At 39.1% G+C, this 16299-nt stretch overlaps 2 protein-coding genes across 3 annotated transcripts; both read left to right on the forward strand.

Annotated features, from left to right (window-relative positions):
* Positions 1-95: 95 nt before the first annotated feature.
* On the forward strand, positions 96-6714 carry LOC135627160 (putative E3 ubiquitin-protein ligase LIN). Its single transcript, XM_065133155.1, has 7 exons — positions 96-1410; positions 1519-1620; positions 1698-1795; positions 1946-2596; positions 2988-3132; positions 4914-5162; positions 6310-6714. Exons 1-7 carry the CDS (start codon positions 262-264, stop codon positions 6634-6636), a joined length of 2721 nt encoding a protein of 906 aa, XP_064989227.1. The 5' UTR covers positions 96-261; the 3' UTR covers positions 6637-6714.
* A 5385-nt stretch (positions 6715-12099) lies between these two features.
* LOC135626529 (protein indeterminate-domain 5, chloroplastic-like) lies at positions 12100-16246 on the forward strand. 2 transcript variants are annotated; one of them, XM_065131914.1, is made up of 3 exons: positions 12100-12813; positions 13483-13891; positions 14906-16246. In XM_065131914.1, the coding sequence occupies exons 1-3, from the start codon at positions 12669-12671 to the stop codon at positions 15912-15914; spliced, it is 1563 nt and encodes a 520-aa protein (XP_064987986.1). In that variant the 5' UTR covers positions 12100-12668; the 3' UTR covers positions 15915-16246. The 2 variants fall into 2 exon arrangements, with proteins under 2 accessions (XP_064987986.1, XP_064987984.1); XM_065131912.1 differs by having other exon boundaries at positions 12103-12813; positions 13480-13891.
* Positions 16247-16299: the final 53 nt, after the last annotated feature.

Genomic DNA, 16299 nt, shown 5'->3' on the forward strand with positions numbered 1-16299 from the left:
AAGAATGTAATATATATATATATATATATATATATATATATATAATTTTACTGTTGCAGATATAAAAGAGACAGGGCAGGCGGAACGGCCGGCGGAAGCGCGGGGAGGACCGCCCCAACTCCTTCATCCCCTTCCTCCCGTTTGTCGCCTTCCCCTGCCTCCTCCCTTGCCTTCTCCTCCTCCCCCTTCCTGCCTCTTGTCCTCTTCTCTCTCTCTCTCTCTCGCGCGCGCGCGCGCTCGCTGAATCCTCCAGGCGTAGAGATGGCGCCCCTCAAGGAGCTTCTCGCGCAGGATAGCTTCTGGACGAGGAGGACGAAGACGAGACCCGCAGCAGTAACACGAGCTAAGAGTATGCCGCCTAACCCCGGGGAACGCAAAGGAAAGGCCAGAAGTCATGAAGTCGCCTATGAGAAGTCGAACACTGTCACACCGCAGGAAGAGGCAGTGTGCTTCGAGGTGGATATGCAGCCAGCAATCTGCGATACTTCAACCCAGGCTGTGGTTTCCATCTTAACCGGCTACGTCGAAGCCTTCCTCAAGCATGAAAGCTTCCGTGCATCGCTTCGTCGTCGTTGTAACGCTTGCCTCGGCATCGCAAGCGAGCTTGGAGTCTTCGCCGAGCTCGAAGAAGCCATTGCGATGATAGAGAGGGTGGTTGAAGAGCGCAGGGGCGTGAAGAAACTACCGAAAGTTTCTCTAAAGCTCAGCGTCATCTCAGGGTTCACTGCTGGTTTTCCCAGCTCACGTCTCTCAGCGTGCGCCCATCTCTACCTCAGTGTGATCTGCAAGATACGGAAGGAGGATAGGATGACCGCGGATCATCTTCTCCAGGTCTTCTGCACCGCGCCACTGGAAGCACGGACGATCCTATTACCCGACTTGTGGAACCAGCTTTTCCTTCCACATCTCTCTCATCTGAAGGCATGGCATAAAAAAGAAGTGGAATCCATCGCGCAAACGCCGTGCGGGGCGAAGAAGATGAAGCTGCTTGATAAAATGTATGATGATGTGATGAACAGAGGCACACACATCTTTGCAGTTTACTACAAGGAATGGCTTATCGAGGCGAAGAAAGCTCCTTCACTTCCCTCCATTGACGCCCCTTCTGCATCTTCTTCAAGAATGATACAACGAGTATCTCATGCAATCCATCGGGACGACGTTTACAGCCCAATGGTGAGCCAAAAGTCCTATGAGGCTGTTCTTGGCCAGTTGAAGAGAATGGAGGCAGCTAATGAACTGAGAATTAAAGGAAGTGATAGGGAAGAGGAGAGAAAGAAGGAAATTGAAGTGGATCAGAGTGTTTTAGGAGAATATAAGGGATCCAAGATGATCAATCCTTATTCAGGAAAAAGAGATCATTTAGGTGGAGAATCACAGCAAAGTCAGAGGCTAAATGCATATTCTAATGTAAGTAATCATTTTAGCTATACTTATCAGTATCCTCTGAAGAATCTCACTGTGAAATCTGATAACAATAACCTACCATATCACGTGTTCACTGTTCTTGCTCCACAGGCTAAAACAAATGAGCATACTTTTGGTGAACTGGCACAAGCAATCTTTGAAATGAATGCAGTTGATTGTTCTTCAGCCTGCAACAACTGCCAAGATAACAATGTGAGTAAACATGTTTTCACTGAATTCTGGACTGATATGACTCCTAATTGGTGGCACATTATGCTGCTTAAACTTAGGTATCATTAAGCAAAGTCCAGATTACAGAACCTGACTTGAAGAAAACAGCACATTTGTGTAGGAAATCTGATCAAAAATCACCAGTGCAGAGCATTAGGTACTCATCCATTGATCATATTCATCATGAAATCTTTAAGGAGCTCTCATTTAATGTTATCATAATACTTTTCATAAGCTTAATATTTTCTTCTTTTCCTGATAATCCATATCGATAAGCTCTAGATTAAGAATCTTCCTTTTTTCTCAGTGCAGAGCCATTTGATGATTGTGAAGACATTGGTTTCTGCTGCATTTTCTCAAATGATTCTAAAGATTATGTGTGTCCCTTAAAAGGTCAGCTCTTTAAAGAACCTGTAACCATAGAAACTGAGCATATATTTGAGAGTGTGGCCATGAAAGAGTGTCTCAATCAAGCAAAAGCATGTCCTGTAACAGGACAGCAGCTGAGCTGCCAATCTGTGCCAGATACCAACTCTGTGTTGAATCAATTGGTCGATGGCTGGGTATCTGAGAATTGTTGGAATCTCCTGATCATTATGGCACAATTAACTAAAAATGAAACTGAAGGAGACAAGAAATCCAAGGATGATTTAGCATTAGAAATCGTTGACAGGCTTCTTGCAGGTTGTGGCAAAGAGGAACAGATGGAAAATGCAAGAAACCTCATTGCTCTTGGCGGTTTACGATTTCTGATACACAGGTTTGAAACAGGGAGCTTCAATGTGAAAACGCGTGTCATTGGATTCTTGTTGTGCTGCATCAACGCGAAAGGCTGGTGCAGGAATTACTTGGCAGATAACCTGAAAAGATCTTCTGTTCTTGAGCTTCTCCATAGCAAGCAAATTAGTGCGAGGACCAATGCAGTGTTACTGCTAATTGAACTGATTTGTTTGAGTAGGTATGTTTGTATGATCAACACTAATGCCTAATGCCTTATATGCAGCAGCATTTCTTGAACTTCTCTAATGTGTATTTGTTGTTGAAAATTGTACATTACGGTTTGAGTAATTTGAAGAGTAAATTCTGTGCCAATATGAACTTTCTAAGATTGTCCAATTTGCTTTGAAGGCAGTATTTATGTGTTATTAAACTTATTATGGTCCTCATATGAAACAAATGTTATCATAGAACTTCAATTGTACTCCTTTGCATATTTTTTGTCAGTTAATCTAGATTAGTTTCATCATGAATTGTAGGTTATATATATCTAGTTGAGCCTTGGAGGCATTACCATTGCTTGCAATTTGCCAACGTCTTCTGATCATTCTTTTTATTTCTGCACATCACAGAAGAAGAGACATCACATCATTCTTAAGTGGGTTGCTGAAGGAGACAATTGCAAACACAATGCATGCGTTGCTTGTGCATCTTTATAGCTTACCAGCACAAGAAAAAGCTTTGGTTGCTGTTCTTCTGCTTCATTTTGATCTTGTGGTATGATCATTGACTACATTTCTTTTCTAGATTTAATGCATGTTTAGTGGGCACTACATATAGCTCTGACTACTATTGTTAATTAAAAACATCAGTATGTTTTGGTACAAATTGGCAATATGTGATCTCATACATCTTTAATTCAGCCATTCAAAAGATTTCATCAAAGTGCCAGACTTACAGTAACACCCTTCCATAGCATTCAATGATCACATTCATCAATATGAATATACAAATTACATAGTTTTGTTAGTTAAATCTTTTGATTAGATAATGATTTCTAGTAGAAAACAATCATAGCTCCTTGCTGGATTTAAATTATTTTCCTCGAATATTTTCTATCAAAAACATCTTATGATGACCTTTGGCTTCTGTTCTTGAGAGTGTTTAATTGCTTGTTGATTGTCAGAGAAAATTTCTACTTGTCTGTACATGAATCCTCTCCATGAATACAATCTCACCTTCATGTCCAAAACTATAGGACATGGAATAACCTTGCCATTATGCTAAGTTTCATGCCATAAATCATTAGATTTCCTAGTGTGTAAGTTTAAGTACGTGCACATTCTACGATAACAACCAGAAAGTCATAAAGTTTCAACTATTTGGGGCCAATTGCATAAATATTTTGTCACCATTGAGATTTGTAAAATATTATATCCTCAGCGAAGCTATGAGTATTAAAATATTTATATATGGTTTCTATTAAAGTCCTTTTAGATCTCCTTTTATCTATCCTCGTACCACTAATTAATTATTTCAATTTTTTGAACTATAACCTATGTAGGTCTATACTATTTTAAATGATTCTCTCTTGTTTTATTCTTACTTGCACTAATCAAGAGGAATATAATATCTTTAAATTTTTTGTACTGTAATTTCTCTTTCCAGTAAAGATTGAAATTTTGTACCATACTAATGTATTGAGCAAAGCTCGATACATCGGTACGGTACGGGAGTACCGAGCGGTATGCTAAGGCATACCGAATGGTACATCTAAATATATATATACAATATATATAAATATATTTTTATATAAAAATATAAAAAAGTAATATAAAAAATTAAAAAGGAGGCGTACGTTGCCTCGGCGATGTTGCCTCCTCCTCTTCTCCTAGTTGCCTCTAACGAGGAGAAGAACACAGTCTCCTTCATCTCCTCATCTACGGCGTTCGGCAAAGAAGGCGGTGAAAACGTCGAAGGCTGGAAATGTCTTTGGCCTTCAAGGAAGAATGCGGTGAAGAAGCCATAGAATCGTAGACGAGGTGACGAAGGAGACTGCCTCTTCCGCTGCTCTAGCCGTTGCTTGGCCGTTATCCCCTGGATTGGGATCGTCGAGGGAGGGCGACGCCGGATCAAGATGCGTCGAGGTTCTCTCAATTCTCCCTCTTCTTTGAACGCTCTCTCTTTCTTCCTCCTTCTCCCTCGATGCTTCTTCTTCCCTCGCCGCATCCAGGTTGATACCACCAGGTAGCGGGCGGTCATGGTCGAAATCGACCATTACTGACTTGTTTCGGGTGGTAACAATCGAAATTTCGATCGTTACCGCCTGATGCAGCCTCATATCGTTCAATACTGGGCTATATCAAGCATTCTACCCGGTACGTGCGGTATCATTCGAAATTTAGAACCTTGCTTTCCAGGTCCTTTAATATGATATAACAAATACGATTGTGCATGTTTTGAGTCCTATGAATTCATTGAATGTTTGTGACACAAAAATTGCTTGTCCATTTTATGGCATGCATGTGTATTAAAGAGCTCAAGTCATTGTATGACAGCTTGGGACAAGTAAAAGGAGCATATACAAGAAAGAGGCTGTTGATGGCATTACTCTATCTCTTAATTGTTGTTTGTCTGACAAAAGAGCTATACCAAACTCTCAGAGGGCTCTTCTCATGTTGGGAGGACACTTCTCCAAATCTGGAGAGATTCTGATAGATTCCTGGCTACTTCAGCAAGGAGGATTCATCGATGGCTTGTTCAATACAATTAACTATGATGATAATAAGGATGATGAAGATTTATTGGTATGTCAATCTTGTTATGGAACTGCTTTTTTATTTTGCTCATTATTCATGTAGTAGATTCTCTATCTATGTGCCATCAAAGAGGTTCCTTGATTCTATGAGATTTTGTAAAGAATTGGATTTTTCACTCTGTTTGTGATAATTAAGAGGTAGATCCAAATTTTTTATGCATTTCTATGAGAAAACTTAAAAGAACAACTAACTAATTTACTAGTCCATCAATTTTAGTATTGCAATTAATATGTAATTTTGCTTCATTGTCCTGTTTAAGAGCTTTTGTTGTCTGAAGCACATTTAAAAATGAATTAGCCTACATTTCTCTGCTTCAGTTTGGTGATTTGCATTTCAAAACCTGCTTCTCCCATGTTGCTTCTCCCTGATAAATATCTTTCTGATTATTATAGATCTTTAAAATTGAGAAAAATCTTGACTAGTTAATATTGTTTCTTATATCTACTTGTTTTCTTAGTGAAATAGCATTTTTGTGGAAGAAAATACATTGATCATATCCATAACATTCAATTAAACCATGGTCAGGCATATTTTTCTGTTGAAGTGTAATCATGTCCATTTCAATCTTTGCAAAAACACTGTATGTTTATGTTTACATTGTCAAAGTTCTTGTATATATTTTATTCGATATAAACTCTGTTTTTCTGATGTTCCATCAGGATAGTGAAAAAGATTTCTTCGTATCTGACCAGATCGATTAATAATATCGGAATCTGGTCCATATAGGCTCAATAAAATTCTATCTAGTAGAGAGAAAGTTGAAAAGGTGACAATGCCCTATACATTTCATTATAAGACCAATAAACTAGAAAAAAAGATGAATTGTTTTGTGAAAGAATCTTTGGGCTCATAAAAAGTGAAATTTATATTTATTATAATTATCGAGAGATTGCAGTTGAAAAAGAAAAGATACTTGAACTTTTGTTAATGCATGTCTAGTGATTCATGTGTGATATTTGAAATGTCTTTCTAATTATATCGTGAATCTTTTGGATAAACCTCTTCGGATTAGAAGGCCTAGTCTACTGGCATTTCATTCACTTAGATCTTCATGTTCTGTTCCCAAAACTTGGCATTTCATTCACAACCAAGTTTCCTTCAGTTGAAACAAACTACTCTGTTCTACCGGTTTCAGGAAGATGAAGCAAAGCAAAAGGAAAAGTGGCTAAAGGATGTAACCCTTGTCCTCATCGGCAATGGAAGGAAATCATTCATGGAGACTCTTTCCAGGTGTTTGGTTTCTGGAATCCAAGGTCTTGTGAGGACATGTCTGGTCACAGCAGCATGGATGAGCCATGCTTTAGTGTTGCTATCTGCTAGCCATCAGATTCCATTAGCTGTGTTCTCAGATTTCATCCCTCAGCTGAAACAGAGATTGGAAGAAGATGATCAGATTGAGCATAGGATACTTGCTTCAGTCTCTCTACTAAATTTGAGCAAGGTTTCAGGTGAGCAAAACTGAAAGACATTTAATCACTGGGTAAAGATCTTTTGGTACATCTCAAAAAACATTAACATATATTTAATCTTCATGTCACAATTTTCCAATAAAGGATTATAGTTTGATGTAATTCCTCAAGATTCAATGCTTTTCTATTTTCCTTTTTTGGTGTGTGTGTAATGACCAGGAAAAAGTGACACAATAGCCAGCATCTTTTTGCCTGTGTATGTGTAACATAACAGGACACATCTAAAGATCATTGCATTGATGATGCCATTACAATTAGAAGGACACTACTTCATACCATGGTGCAGGAAGTACAGTTTTCACGATGATATCATGGAGCAATGTAGGATCAAACTGTCACCATATGCTGCAAATTATAATGGTTATTGCAATAATCTCAAATAAATAGGTAACAAAGTGGTTGTCATGACGAACGATATTTAAATCTAAAATAATAATAATATAATATAATTTTAAGTTCTTGCTCAAATTGGCCAAAGTGACATATTGTAATCTTCCAATAATGAATCGACTCTAATAGATCTAAAACGTTTAGATGGACTTATAAGTCTTTATAAGTCAATTTAAGGTTTTATTCATTTTCATTAAAAGATTAATAAATCGTTGTAATCCTTCTGGATCGACTCTAATAGATCTAAAATGTGAACTTATAAGTCTTTACAAGTCAATTTAAGGTTTTACTCATTTTCATTAAAAGATTAATAAACCGAATCGATCTCGACGGCTCGAATCTTAATTTATATAAAATAAAAAAATTTGATTTTTGTGACTATGAAGATTTATGAAATTGTTACCAGAAGAACAATGTCATTAATTTTTGTTGATTACTTTTGAAACTGGTGGACATGAGACTTTCATACAAATCACATGCATCATTGTCTGCTAAAGTCGATTCATGGGGCCAACCTGCCTTCCCTACATTTCCATGGAATTTTTGTCCTATCTAATCATGATAACACCAGACGAGATGGACAAAAAGGATCACTGAAAGCAAGAAAAGGATGAGACTTTCTTAGGCCTATGTTGCCCTCCTCTAGTGGCCTAAAGCATCCAAAAACATTACTATCCCTACGTTTGGATCTTGCAGGATAAATGTGAGATTTAGATTGTTACATCATGATTGGATCATGTCGAAGAGACTAATATATTCCTTCTAATAAATTTCATTACTTTTTTCTTTTTTAAGATTGCTCTTGAGATTGATAATTTCTAAAATTAAAAGCAATATGTATATATTAATAATCAAGAACATTAAAAAAATTTAATATAATATTAATATGATTCATTAATTCTTTATCTACATGTGAATAAGATCAATTTTTTTATTATAATATCCTAGAGATCAATAATCAGATAATATATTAAAAGTCGATATAAAATTTAATATGATTTAATAATTTTTTATATATCATGAAAAAAAATTAAATTCTTTACTTTTATATATCAGGTAATTGCTCTCTTTTGATTTAACCCTAATTCAAGTCTGAGTTATAAATATAAAAAAATCTTCTCTCATCATTCTCTAGATCTACCGATGAATACCGCTAGACTTTTGAGTTATCATTACTCAAGCATGACTTTACTTTTACATTGTCTCGTATAAACTTGAAGAATTTTCTCTCTGTCGATTCTATAAACCCTAGAGATCACCTAAAGTATCTTAAATCTTTCTCTCACACACTAAAATCTTTTTAATTCATTAAAAAGTTTCAATCTTAAATATTAATTCATTAATTATAGAAATAAATATATTCGATCTCTCTAAGGCGAAGGAACGAGACCTCTGTATTGTCCTTTGAAATGGATTTTGAATAGGACATTTCACATTGCTTGTTTTTTATTTTAATTTTTAAGATAGACTAAAAAAATGTCTCTATTAGTTATATGATAATATTCACATTAGTCATTAGTGATATGAGTCCGAGAAATTAGGGATTTGAATCACAATATAATGTGAGAGGTCATCTGACAATTAACTAATAGTATGAGCTCGAAAAATTACACATTTTGAAGAGAACATCTCACGTTGCTTTTTGGAGGTGGACCCCAAAAAGATACCTCTATGAGACGTATGATAAGATCCAACATTAGTCATTACTAGCCCCCCTCTTCTGGGATGGGCCTATATGGTTTTATCTTTAAGGATAGATCCTAGTGTGTGCCCTTAAGAGAGGAATCACTATCGACTTCCTAGTAGATCTTGGCTTTCTAACTCTTCAACTAAGCTAGAACTAAATGAGATCTTACCAAAGGCTTCGTAGTAAGAGAGCTAAGATATCTCGAGATACAAGATGGATGTCATATAATAAGAACCATACTCTCAAAGCTGGGAAGAATTTGCTGTGTGGTAGGCTCCATACAATCTTATCTTTTCAGCATGAACCTCGAAACACTTGCAGGTCTCTCTCTCTAGAAGAGCAGTCACATTTGACTCTCTATCAGACTTTAGATATCAAATCTTGATTCTCTATCATATGCACGTTCAGAGTTGCATACATGCATTATTAGAAGACGTAAAAAAGATGAGTGCGGTTAGTAGTTGATATGTAATGTTCATGTGCCCTGAGATAAGCATTAGAACTCTCTCTCTCTTCTCTCTCTCTCTCTCTCTCTGTGTCCGGTAGGCCTGGGTCACGGACGACATGCCCGTGAACTGTGTCTCTTTTATCTGGCCATTTCTCACGTCCCCAAGAACAAAAAGCTTGACTACGCTGCTCATCGATCCTTCTTCTTCTTCTTCCTCTCTCTCTCTGACCTCACTCATCTGTGCTGAGGGCTCCCTGGCTTTCTCTCAGGCTGCTACTGCAACGAGCTTGTGATGCTTGCGGCCAATGGTTGCTGCTGCCCATCATCACCTCTCATTCTGCAAGCTCTATCCTTCTTTCTCATTTTAATCTGTGTTTCTTGCAATAGCCAGCTGTGTCTACCTCAAAAGGCATCAGAAAAGTTGACCCTACAACAGAGTAAAGACAAATTGATGTAGTTAAACTTTGGATCTACTGAACCCTAAGCATTTTAAAGTCAGCATTGGGCAATGTAAAATAAGATCCATCACAACACATCCATATTACCTTTTGTTTTTAGCACTGCCAATGATTGAAGGGACACTCGATTACCTGCATCTGACTTCACCGTTCGTATTTTGTGCAATTAAATAATATACACAATTGCTTAGCCATTAGGTATACTAAAATCATTATAATCTTAAGGAGAAGTACCAAACAACTCTTAAGATTAACTAGCATTTGTCTCCACTATTTGTGGGCAAAACAACTTGTAATTAGCCTGACACATTCCTTGGTAGAACTCTTGATGATGGATCTATCAAGATTTCATGGAACATACTTTACTTTGGGGGAGTACAAGCAAAACTAATGAACTGCAACCAAGCATACACAGATCTACAAGTTGTTCAATAAAAAATAATTGCATATGCAAAAGATATCATTAGTAGTCTTCCTCATCAGACAAATCTTAGAACCGACAATCCTTTGTCTAATACATGAGAGATTTCCGGATCATTATGCTCCATGATGAGTAATAAACAATTGTTGCACAACCTAATAGATGCATTCTCTCTCTCTTCAAAGCTTGGCTTTAAACACAACCCAGAAGCTGGTAATACAGCATCTTTCTAAATCCTAAACCTAATCCATTTCTCCAACATGATATAAATTACAGTCAAGTTCCAATTCAAAAATGGAACAGGTGGATTAGGTCACATGTTGTACTCTCCCTTATCACATTACTAAATACATTACAATAAAGAACTAAGTAGTACTAGAAAGAGCAGATGGCCAAGCTCAGTAATACATCAACAAAATCCTATTAAAGTCCTATTAGCTGTTCTTTAATCTTCCGGTCTTCTGATTGAGAGTATGGTTTGTTTTATTTGGTGTCTTCTTGCTGCATGGAACTGACAAGAATCTGCACAAATCAACACAAACATCCATATACTACTGGACAAAACAGGGATTGACTGTTTGCTATATTTGTCTTTGTGGAATTCTCTCACTAGTATTTTCATGGCTTCGACATTATAATTGATATATAAGGCAAGTAAAGCTTGCTTCTCAATTTGTTGACTTATATATAAAGCATCATCTTGCATAGTGCAAGATCTAAAAAACGGGATCAGGCATGAAGGGTCAACTGGATCGATCAGATAAGAAACCTATCTAAAGTTCATTCTGATTTATCACAAAAATCCGATGGAGCAAAAAACCAATCAAATCTAGACAAACTTGATCAAACCCATGAAAAACCACAAACCAACAATGTGGGAAGAATAAAACTTTATTATTGTTTTTTCCTGTTTCATAAAATGTATTTTTGGTATTTTTTTTTTTATTTTCAATATCCCTACCCTTCCTATCTTACACTCTTAACCATTATTATAAAAACAATGCTATGAAATCAAGCACAACTAATTGAAAACACAATCGTCGTTTTTTCTACCTAAAAATCAAAATGCCTTTTTTACATATAAGGAAACATTTTTGCTTGTGGAATACATGTGTTTCTCATATGTTTTAAGAGGAAGAAGATCACTATATCTTTGAATGGCCAAGAACAACTTGGGAATAGGAAGTTTGTATTGGTTGGCATTTATATAATCGACAAATAAAGAGACAAAACAACCTTGGCATTTGATTTATACATATATGTGTCCATTCAATGATCTAATGAAATCAAAATGAACTGTTAGATCAACAAAATTAGCTGCTATGTTAACTTAATGGACTCGGGACATTTTAAACTAGATTGAACATATTTGTTCCTAGATCAATAAAAGTGCTGATTTATATAGAAGAGCCAAAAATACATTAGAAAAGATCCATATAACTGTTCCGAATGATTGTGATATTACATCCTCCTACTGTTGTTATCATATATAACAAGACCAATCGATTAATCGTTTTAGGGTTTAAATAAGGGTTCTTACAAGGTTCAACTTTGTGCAAGACATATTGTGACGAACAAGTGATACACTGTCCAAGCTCATACGAAATTATGCAACACACAAGACTCCCATCTAGTGTAGAATATTTATATATGAGATAAAGACCAATATAGGAATTAGAGTAGTCCTACGTTAGTAAGAGATAAAAAAAGATTTAAGGTAATATGAGAAATTCTTATGTTCGGTTAGTGTCCATGTATGTTAGTCTCGATCTGGTATCACTCAAAACTCCCAACTCCATAAAACTTCCCAATAGAGACACAGGGATTTATGTTAAAGCATAAACCACACTGTAATCAGAAGTGTTATATCAATAGCAAATGAGCAGGTCGATAGCAGCTTCCCTTGTGATGCTACAGGACGAATAGTCTACTTGGGATCTTTATCCTTTAGTTTTATATAGTTTATTTTATTATTTTGACTCAGGGGTGAAAGATTGAGGAAGGTGGATACAGAATAAGAGATGGGTTAAGCGAAGAACTATCCTTCGTCACATAAGGACAAGCTTTGCCTTACTCTGCACCACCCCTTCATCTCTCTCTCTCTCTCTCTCTCATCATACTTATTGACTCGAGGAGACCAGAAGGAATAGATCAATGGGCAGAAACTGGGACTGCAGAAGAAGGTGAGGGGAGGGGGAGAATAGTGAAAGAAACCGCACAAGAAAGAGCTGTCATCCTTCCACTGCTTCAGTCCCAATGGCATGCAAGGCAGGAGACGAGGAGAAGTGAAGAGATATTTGATCTGTTTACTTCTCTTATGTTACATCCCCTGGTCTTTGTTTTCTTTGTTATTTGAGAAGATTGTCTTCTAAGAGCTTTAGATCATTGACTTTGCTATGGAGCTTTGGGGGGGTTCTTCATATATTCTTTTTCTTTTGGGCTTCTGTGTTGCCTTCCAAGGATCCAATGAAAAGGAGGCGTGAGAACAAAAGAAGGAGATCAGCTTTCATGGTTGTATGTTGGGCAGTGGGAATATTTATTTTGGTCTGAAATCAACAATAGATCTGGGAGAGTGAGGAAGGAGAAACAAGAAGAATACCGTCAGTAGAAAAAGGGAGGACATGGCATCAACTTCGTCATCATCGTCACCCCTCCTTGGGATCAAAGATGAGGAGCTTCAACATGAAAAGAAACAACAGCAGCTGTCCTCTTCCGCCACGCTGCCTGCAACTGCGAAGAAGAAAAGAAACCAACCTGGAAACCCAAGCAAGTATCTGAAACATTCATCCATATTTATGTGCACCCTCTTTCTAATTATATTATATGCTGCTCCTCCAGCTCACTAAAAGATGCATGTCTTAGTCCTGCATACTAGACTTCTCTTCAGATCGTGAAAACCCTATGCTGTAGAATTGGGATTCACCATCTGTGTTCCCAATCTTCTTTTCGTATTCCTGTTCAACGCTTGCTATGAGCATACAGTTCCCTCTGGTTCTCGTTGGTACGGATGAAGTTTTCCTCCACTTCAATCCCATCTCTTTTCTGTCATTTCCTTACTTTCTTTTATTTGAAAAAAAAATAGGAGATAGTGAGAATAAGACGGAGGAGAGAGAGTCCTTACACAATTACATTCTTCTCTTCACATCTATAATTTGTTTTCACGTATTTAATATTATAAACCCTATCTATTTATGCTTTTTAGATTACACATTAAACATTATGTGCATATCGAGGGGTTCATGCATCCTTTTGATGATAATCCTATTTAATATAATTTTATATTTTTATGCATCTGTTCATTGTGTCTTTTATATATAAGATAATACATTAAATTTATTTTCTATCTCATTCCTACTCCATCCTATCCAGTTGCTGCATACTAATATTATAGATTGAATAATGGTATCCACGACCGAATCCACATGTCTGCAGCAGCAGATCCTGAGGTGGAGGTGATCGCGCTGTCGCCGGAGACGCTGCTGGCGACGAACCGATTCGTCTGCGAGGTGTGCAACAAGGGGTTTCAACGGGAGCAGAACCTGCAGCTGCACCGCCGCGGGCACAACCTGCCATGGAAGCTCCGGCTGAGAAGCGGCGAGGAGGAGGGGAGGCGCCGCCGCCGGGTGTACCTCTGCCCCGAGCCGACGTGCGCTCACCACCATCCCTCCCGCGCCCTCGGCGACCTTACCGGTGTAAAGAAGCACTTCTGCCGCAAGCACGGCGAGAAGAGGTGGAAGTGCAACAAGTGCTCCAAGCGCTACGCCGTGCGCTCGGACCTTAAGGCGCATTCCAAGACCTGCGGCAACTGCGAGTACCGCTGCGAGTGCGGCACGCTCTTCTCCAGGTCAGTAGTAGTAGTAGCAGCATTCTCCATTGCATGATTTCATCATTGGATGATCGTTAAAACATATGGTCATTGACAACAGTTTCTTTCGTGATTTAGTGTCCCTCTTTGGGTTTGGTGATGATTAGCCTTCTATTAGGGCTCTTCTCTTACTTTAGGGTCGTTATGGTTGGATTCCAAGGGAGAGAAGTGTTGGGAAACGGCTGTAAGGAACTGCTCCCACGTGAATTGGTCTATACAAGTGCCATGGTCATGGGGGTTTCAGCTCAACATAACCAAAAAAGCGTCTCATCTTTTTCATCTCGTTGGAACCAACGCCACCCTTCCATCCCTCGTTTAAACTATGTTTTCTCTCTCTATATATCCTGTTCACGTGGTGCAAGTAACCATCTTTGCAAGTTTGTTGTCTAGTGGCTTAGCTAAATGTGATTGCAGGTCCTGCGGCAGTGGCAGATCAGCCTTTTCATGGAAACGTTAGGCTAGAAACTTGGAAGTTCATCCAAATACAGATGTCTGCCTCTCTCCTTTTATTTCAATGTGCTACAAATGAGATGTATCCCTCTCTACACTAGAATGCAATTAAGTGATATGATGGATTCTTGTAAAGAAAGCCGAGGGGACAACCGTGGTGGTGCGTGGGATGGCTTTTCATGGTTTTGGCAAATATTCTCTTTAGGTATTGGAATCATTGATTGGGGGTTAGTTGAGTTGCATGCTTCTTGCAAGGATCCTCATTGCATTTATTGATGACTGGGGGTTTCCTCCTCAAGGGCAGATGTAGGTTGGATTTGATAATTACTATTTCTTTCTTGACTTTTAATTGACATCAACTATGAGAGTATAAATAGATTTTGAAATCTAATTACATATATATAATTTGAAGTGTATATGCATGCATGCTCAAGATAGTTGGTTAGTTGAGAGAACATACCTGGTGAGTTCTTCCAATCAATGCTACTCTTCTTCCAACCCTGAAGCAAGTTCATGCAGTTTCTCTTCTTGTGATTTGTACAGGCGTGACAGCTTCATCACCCATCGGGCGTTTTGCGACGCCTTGGCGCAGGAGAGCTCGAGACTCCCTGCCGCCGGCCTCGACCTGCACGGGAACAACACAATGGCTTTGAGCGTATCTCAAATGAACGCCCGGCTCACCTTGTTACGAGACCAAGGAGGCTGTGGAACCCCGGTCGAACACCTCGTGACTGCTGCGCACCCTTCGCTGTTCCGCCCACCTCAGCTCCCTCCACCGGCTGCTTTCTACCTCGGCAATGGCTCTGACCAGGGCTTCGACGAGGAGCACCAGCCTGACCTCTCCTTGCTTCGAGGAAAACGTTTTGATGGCCTGATGCAACTCCCTGATCCCCAAGGCAGCACCATGACCGCTGCCGATCTGTTCAACCTCAGCTTCTTCTCCACTAGCAGTAGGAGCACGAGTAGCATCCGTAACAGCAACAATGGCGGTGACCAGTATAACCAGATGCTGATCGCCAGTGATATTAGCGATGCCAACGGAAGGAGCGAACTGACGTCTCTCTTCTCTGGGAACCTTGTGAGCGATCACGTCGCCGGCGGACTGACCTCTCTCTATAACCAGAATGAGTCCAACCTCCTCCCCCGGATGTCAGCCACTGCATTGCTTCAGAAGGCAGCTCAAATGGGCTCGATGACCAACATCGGGCACTCGTTATTGAGAGGATTTGGCAACTCTTCTTCAAGCAGTCCGAGGCCTCCCAACACTGGCGGCGGCAACAGCGGAGACGGCCTGCAAGCTCGAACAGAGAACGAGACTCACCTCCGAAACCTGATGAACTCGCTCGCGAACGGAAGAACCGGCCTCATCGGCGGGCCCCATCAGGAGACCAGGGAGTTCGGCTCCGACGCTAAGCTTAATCTTTGGGGCACCGACCAGCTAACGAGGGATTTCCTAGGAGTGGGCGGCATGGTGATGAGGAGCATCAGCGGCGGGACATCCCGACAGGAACAGAATCACGGCATCGACATGAGCGAGTCAACTCCAAGATGATGTCGCGGTCTTCAACCCAGTCCCCTGCCAGTGGGAGCCTGCAATGAGGAAGAAGAGAGGGAGAACACGAAGCCAAGAATCAAAGAAGCAGAGTGTAGTACGCAACATATCAAAGATGGTAAATTGAGCAACAGTTGAATTAAATTTCCTTTTGATATCTAATTAGTATATAGTAGAACATTAATACCTTATCTACCTTTTGTTGCATCTTCTACTTCATATCATCAGATCTCTCCTATAGGTACTGATAATTCTGTCTCCTGTAGATGTCGTCCAGATCATTTAACATGGTGCTAATGGGAAATTTGTATTGACACGCTTATGCACTCAAACTCTGATCAGCCAAGAATCCAATGAACATGATACTGTGATTACAATCTGACTT

The sequence above is a fragment of the Musa acuminata genome, chromosome BXJ2-11 (genome assembly GCF_036884655.1).
Source record: "Musa acuminata AAA Group cultivar baxijiao chromosome BXJ2-11, Cavendish_Baxijiao_AAA, whole genome shotgun sequence".
NCBI classification, from domain to species: domain Eukaryota; kingdom Viridiplantae; phylum Streptophyta; class Magnoliopsida; order Zingiberales; family Musaceae; genus Musa; species Musa acuminata.

Excerpts from the sequence above, each read along its gene's own strand:
- LOC135627160 (XM_065133155.1), top strand. The coding sequence starts at position 262 with ATGGCGCCCCTCAAGGAGCTTCTCGCGCAGGATAGCTTCTGGACGAGG. Across the intron at positions 1,621-1,697 it reads ACAACTGCCAAGATAACAAT|GTATCATTAAGCAAAGTCCA; the intron begins GTGAGTAAACAT and ends GCTTAAACTTAG. Across the intron at positions 3,133-4,913 it reads TGCTTCATTTTGATCTTGTG|CTTGGGACAAGTAAAAGGAG; the intron begins GTATGATCATTG and ends ATTGTATGACAG.
- LOC135626529 (XM_065131912.1), top strand. The coding sequence starts at position 12,669 with ATGGCATCAACTTCGTCATCATCGTCACCCCTCCTTGGGATCAAAGAT. Across the intron at positions 12,814-13,479 it reads AAACCAACCTGGAAACCCAA|CAGCAGATCCTGAGGTGGAG; the intron begins GCAAGTATCTGA and ends ACATGTCTGCAG. Across the intron at positions 13,892-14,905 it reads TGCGGCACGCTCTTCTCCAG|GCGTGACAGCTTCATCACCC; the intron begins GTCAGTAGTAGT and ends TGATTTGTACAG.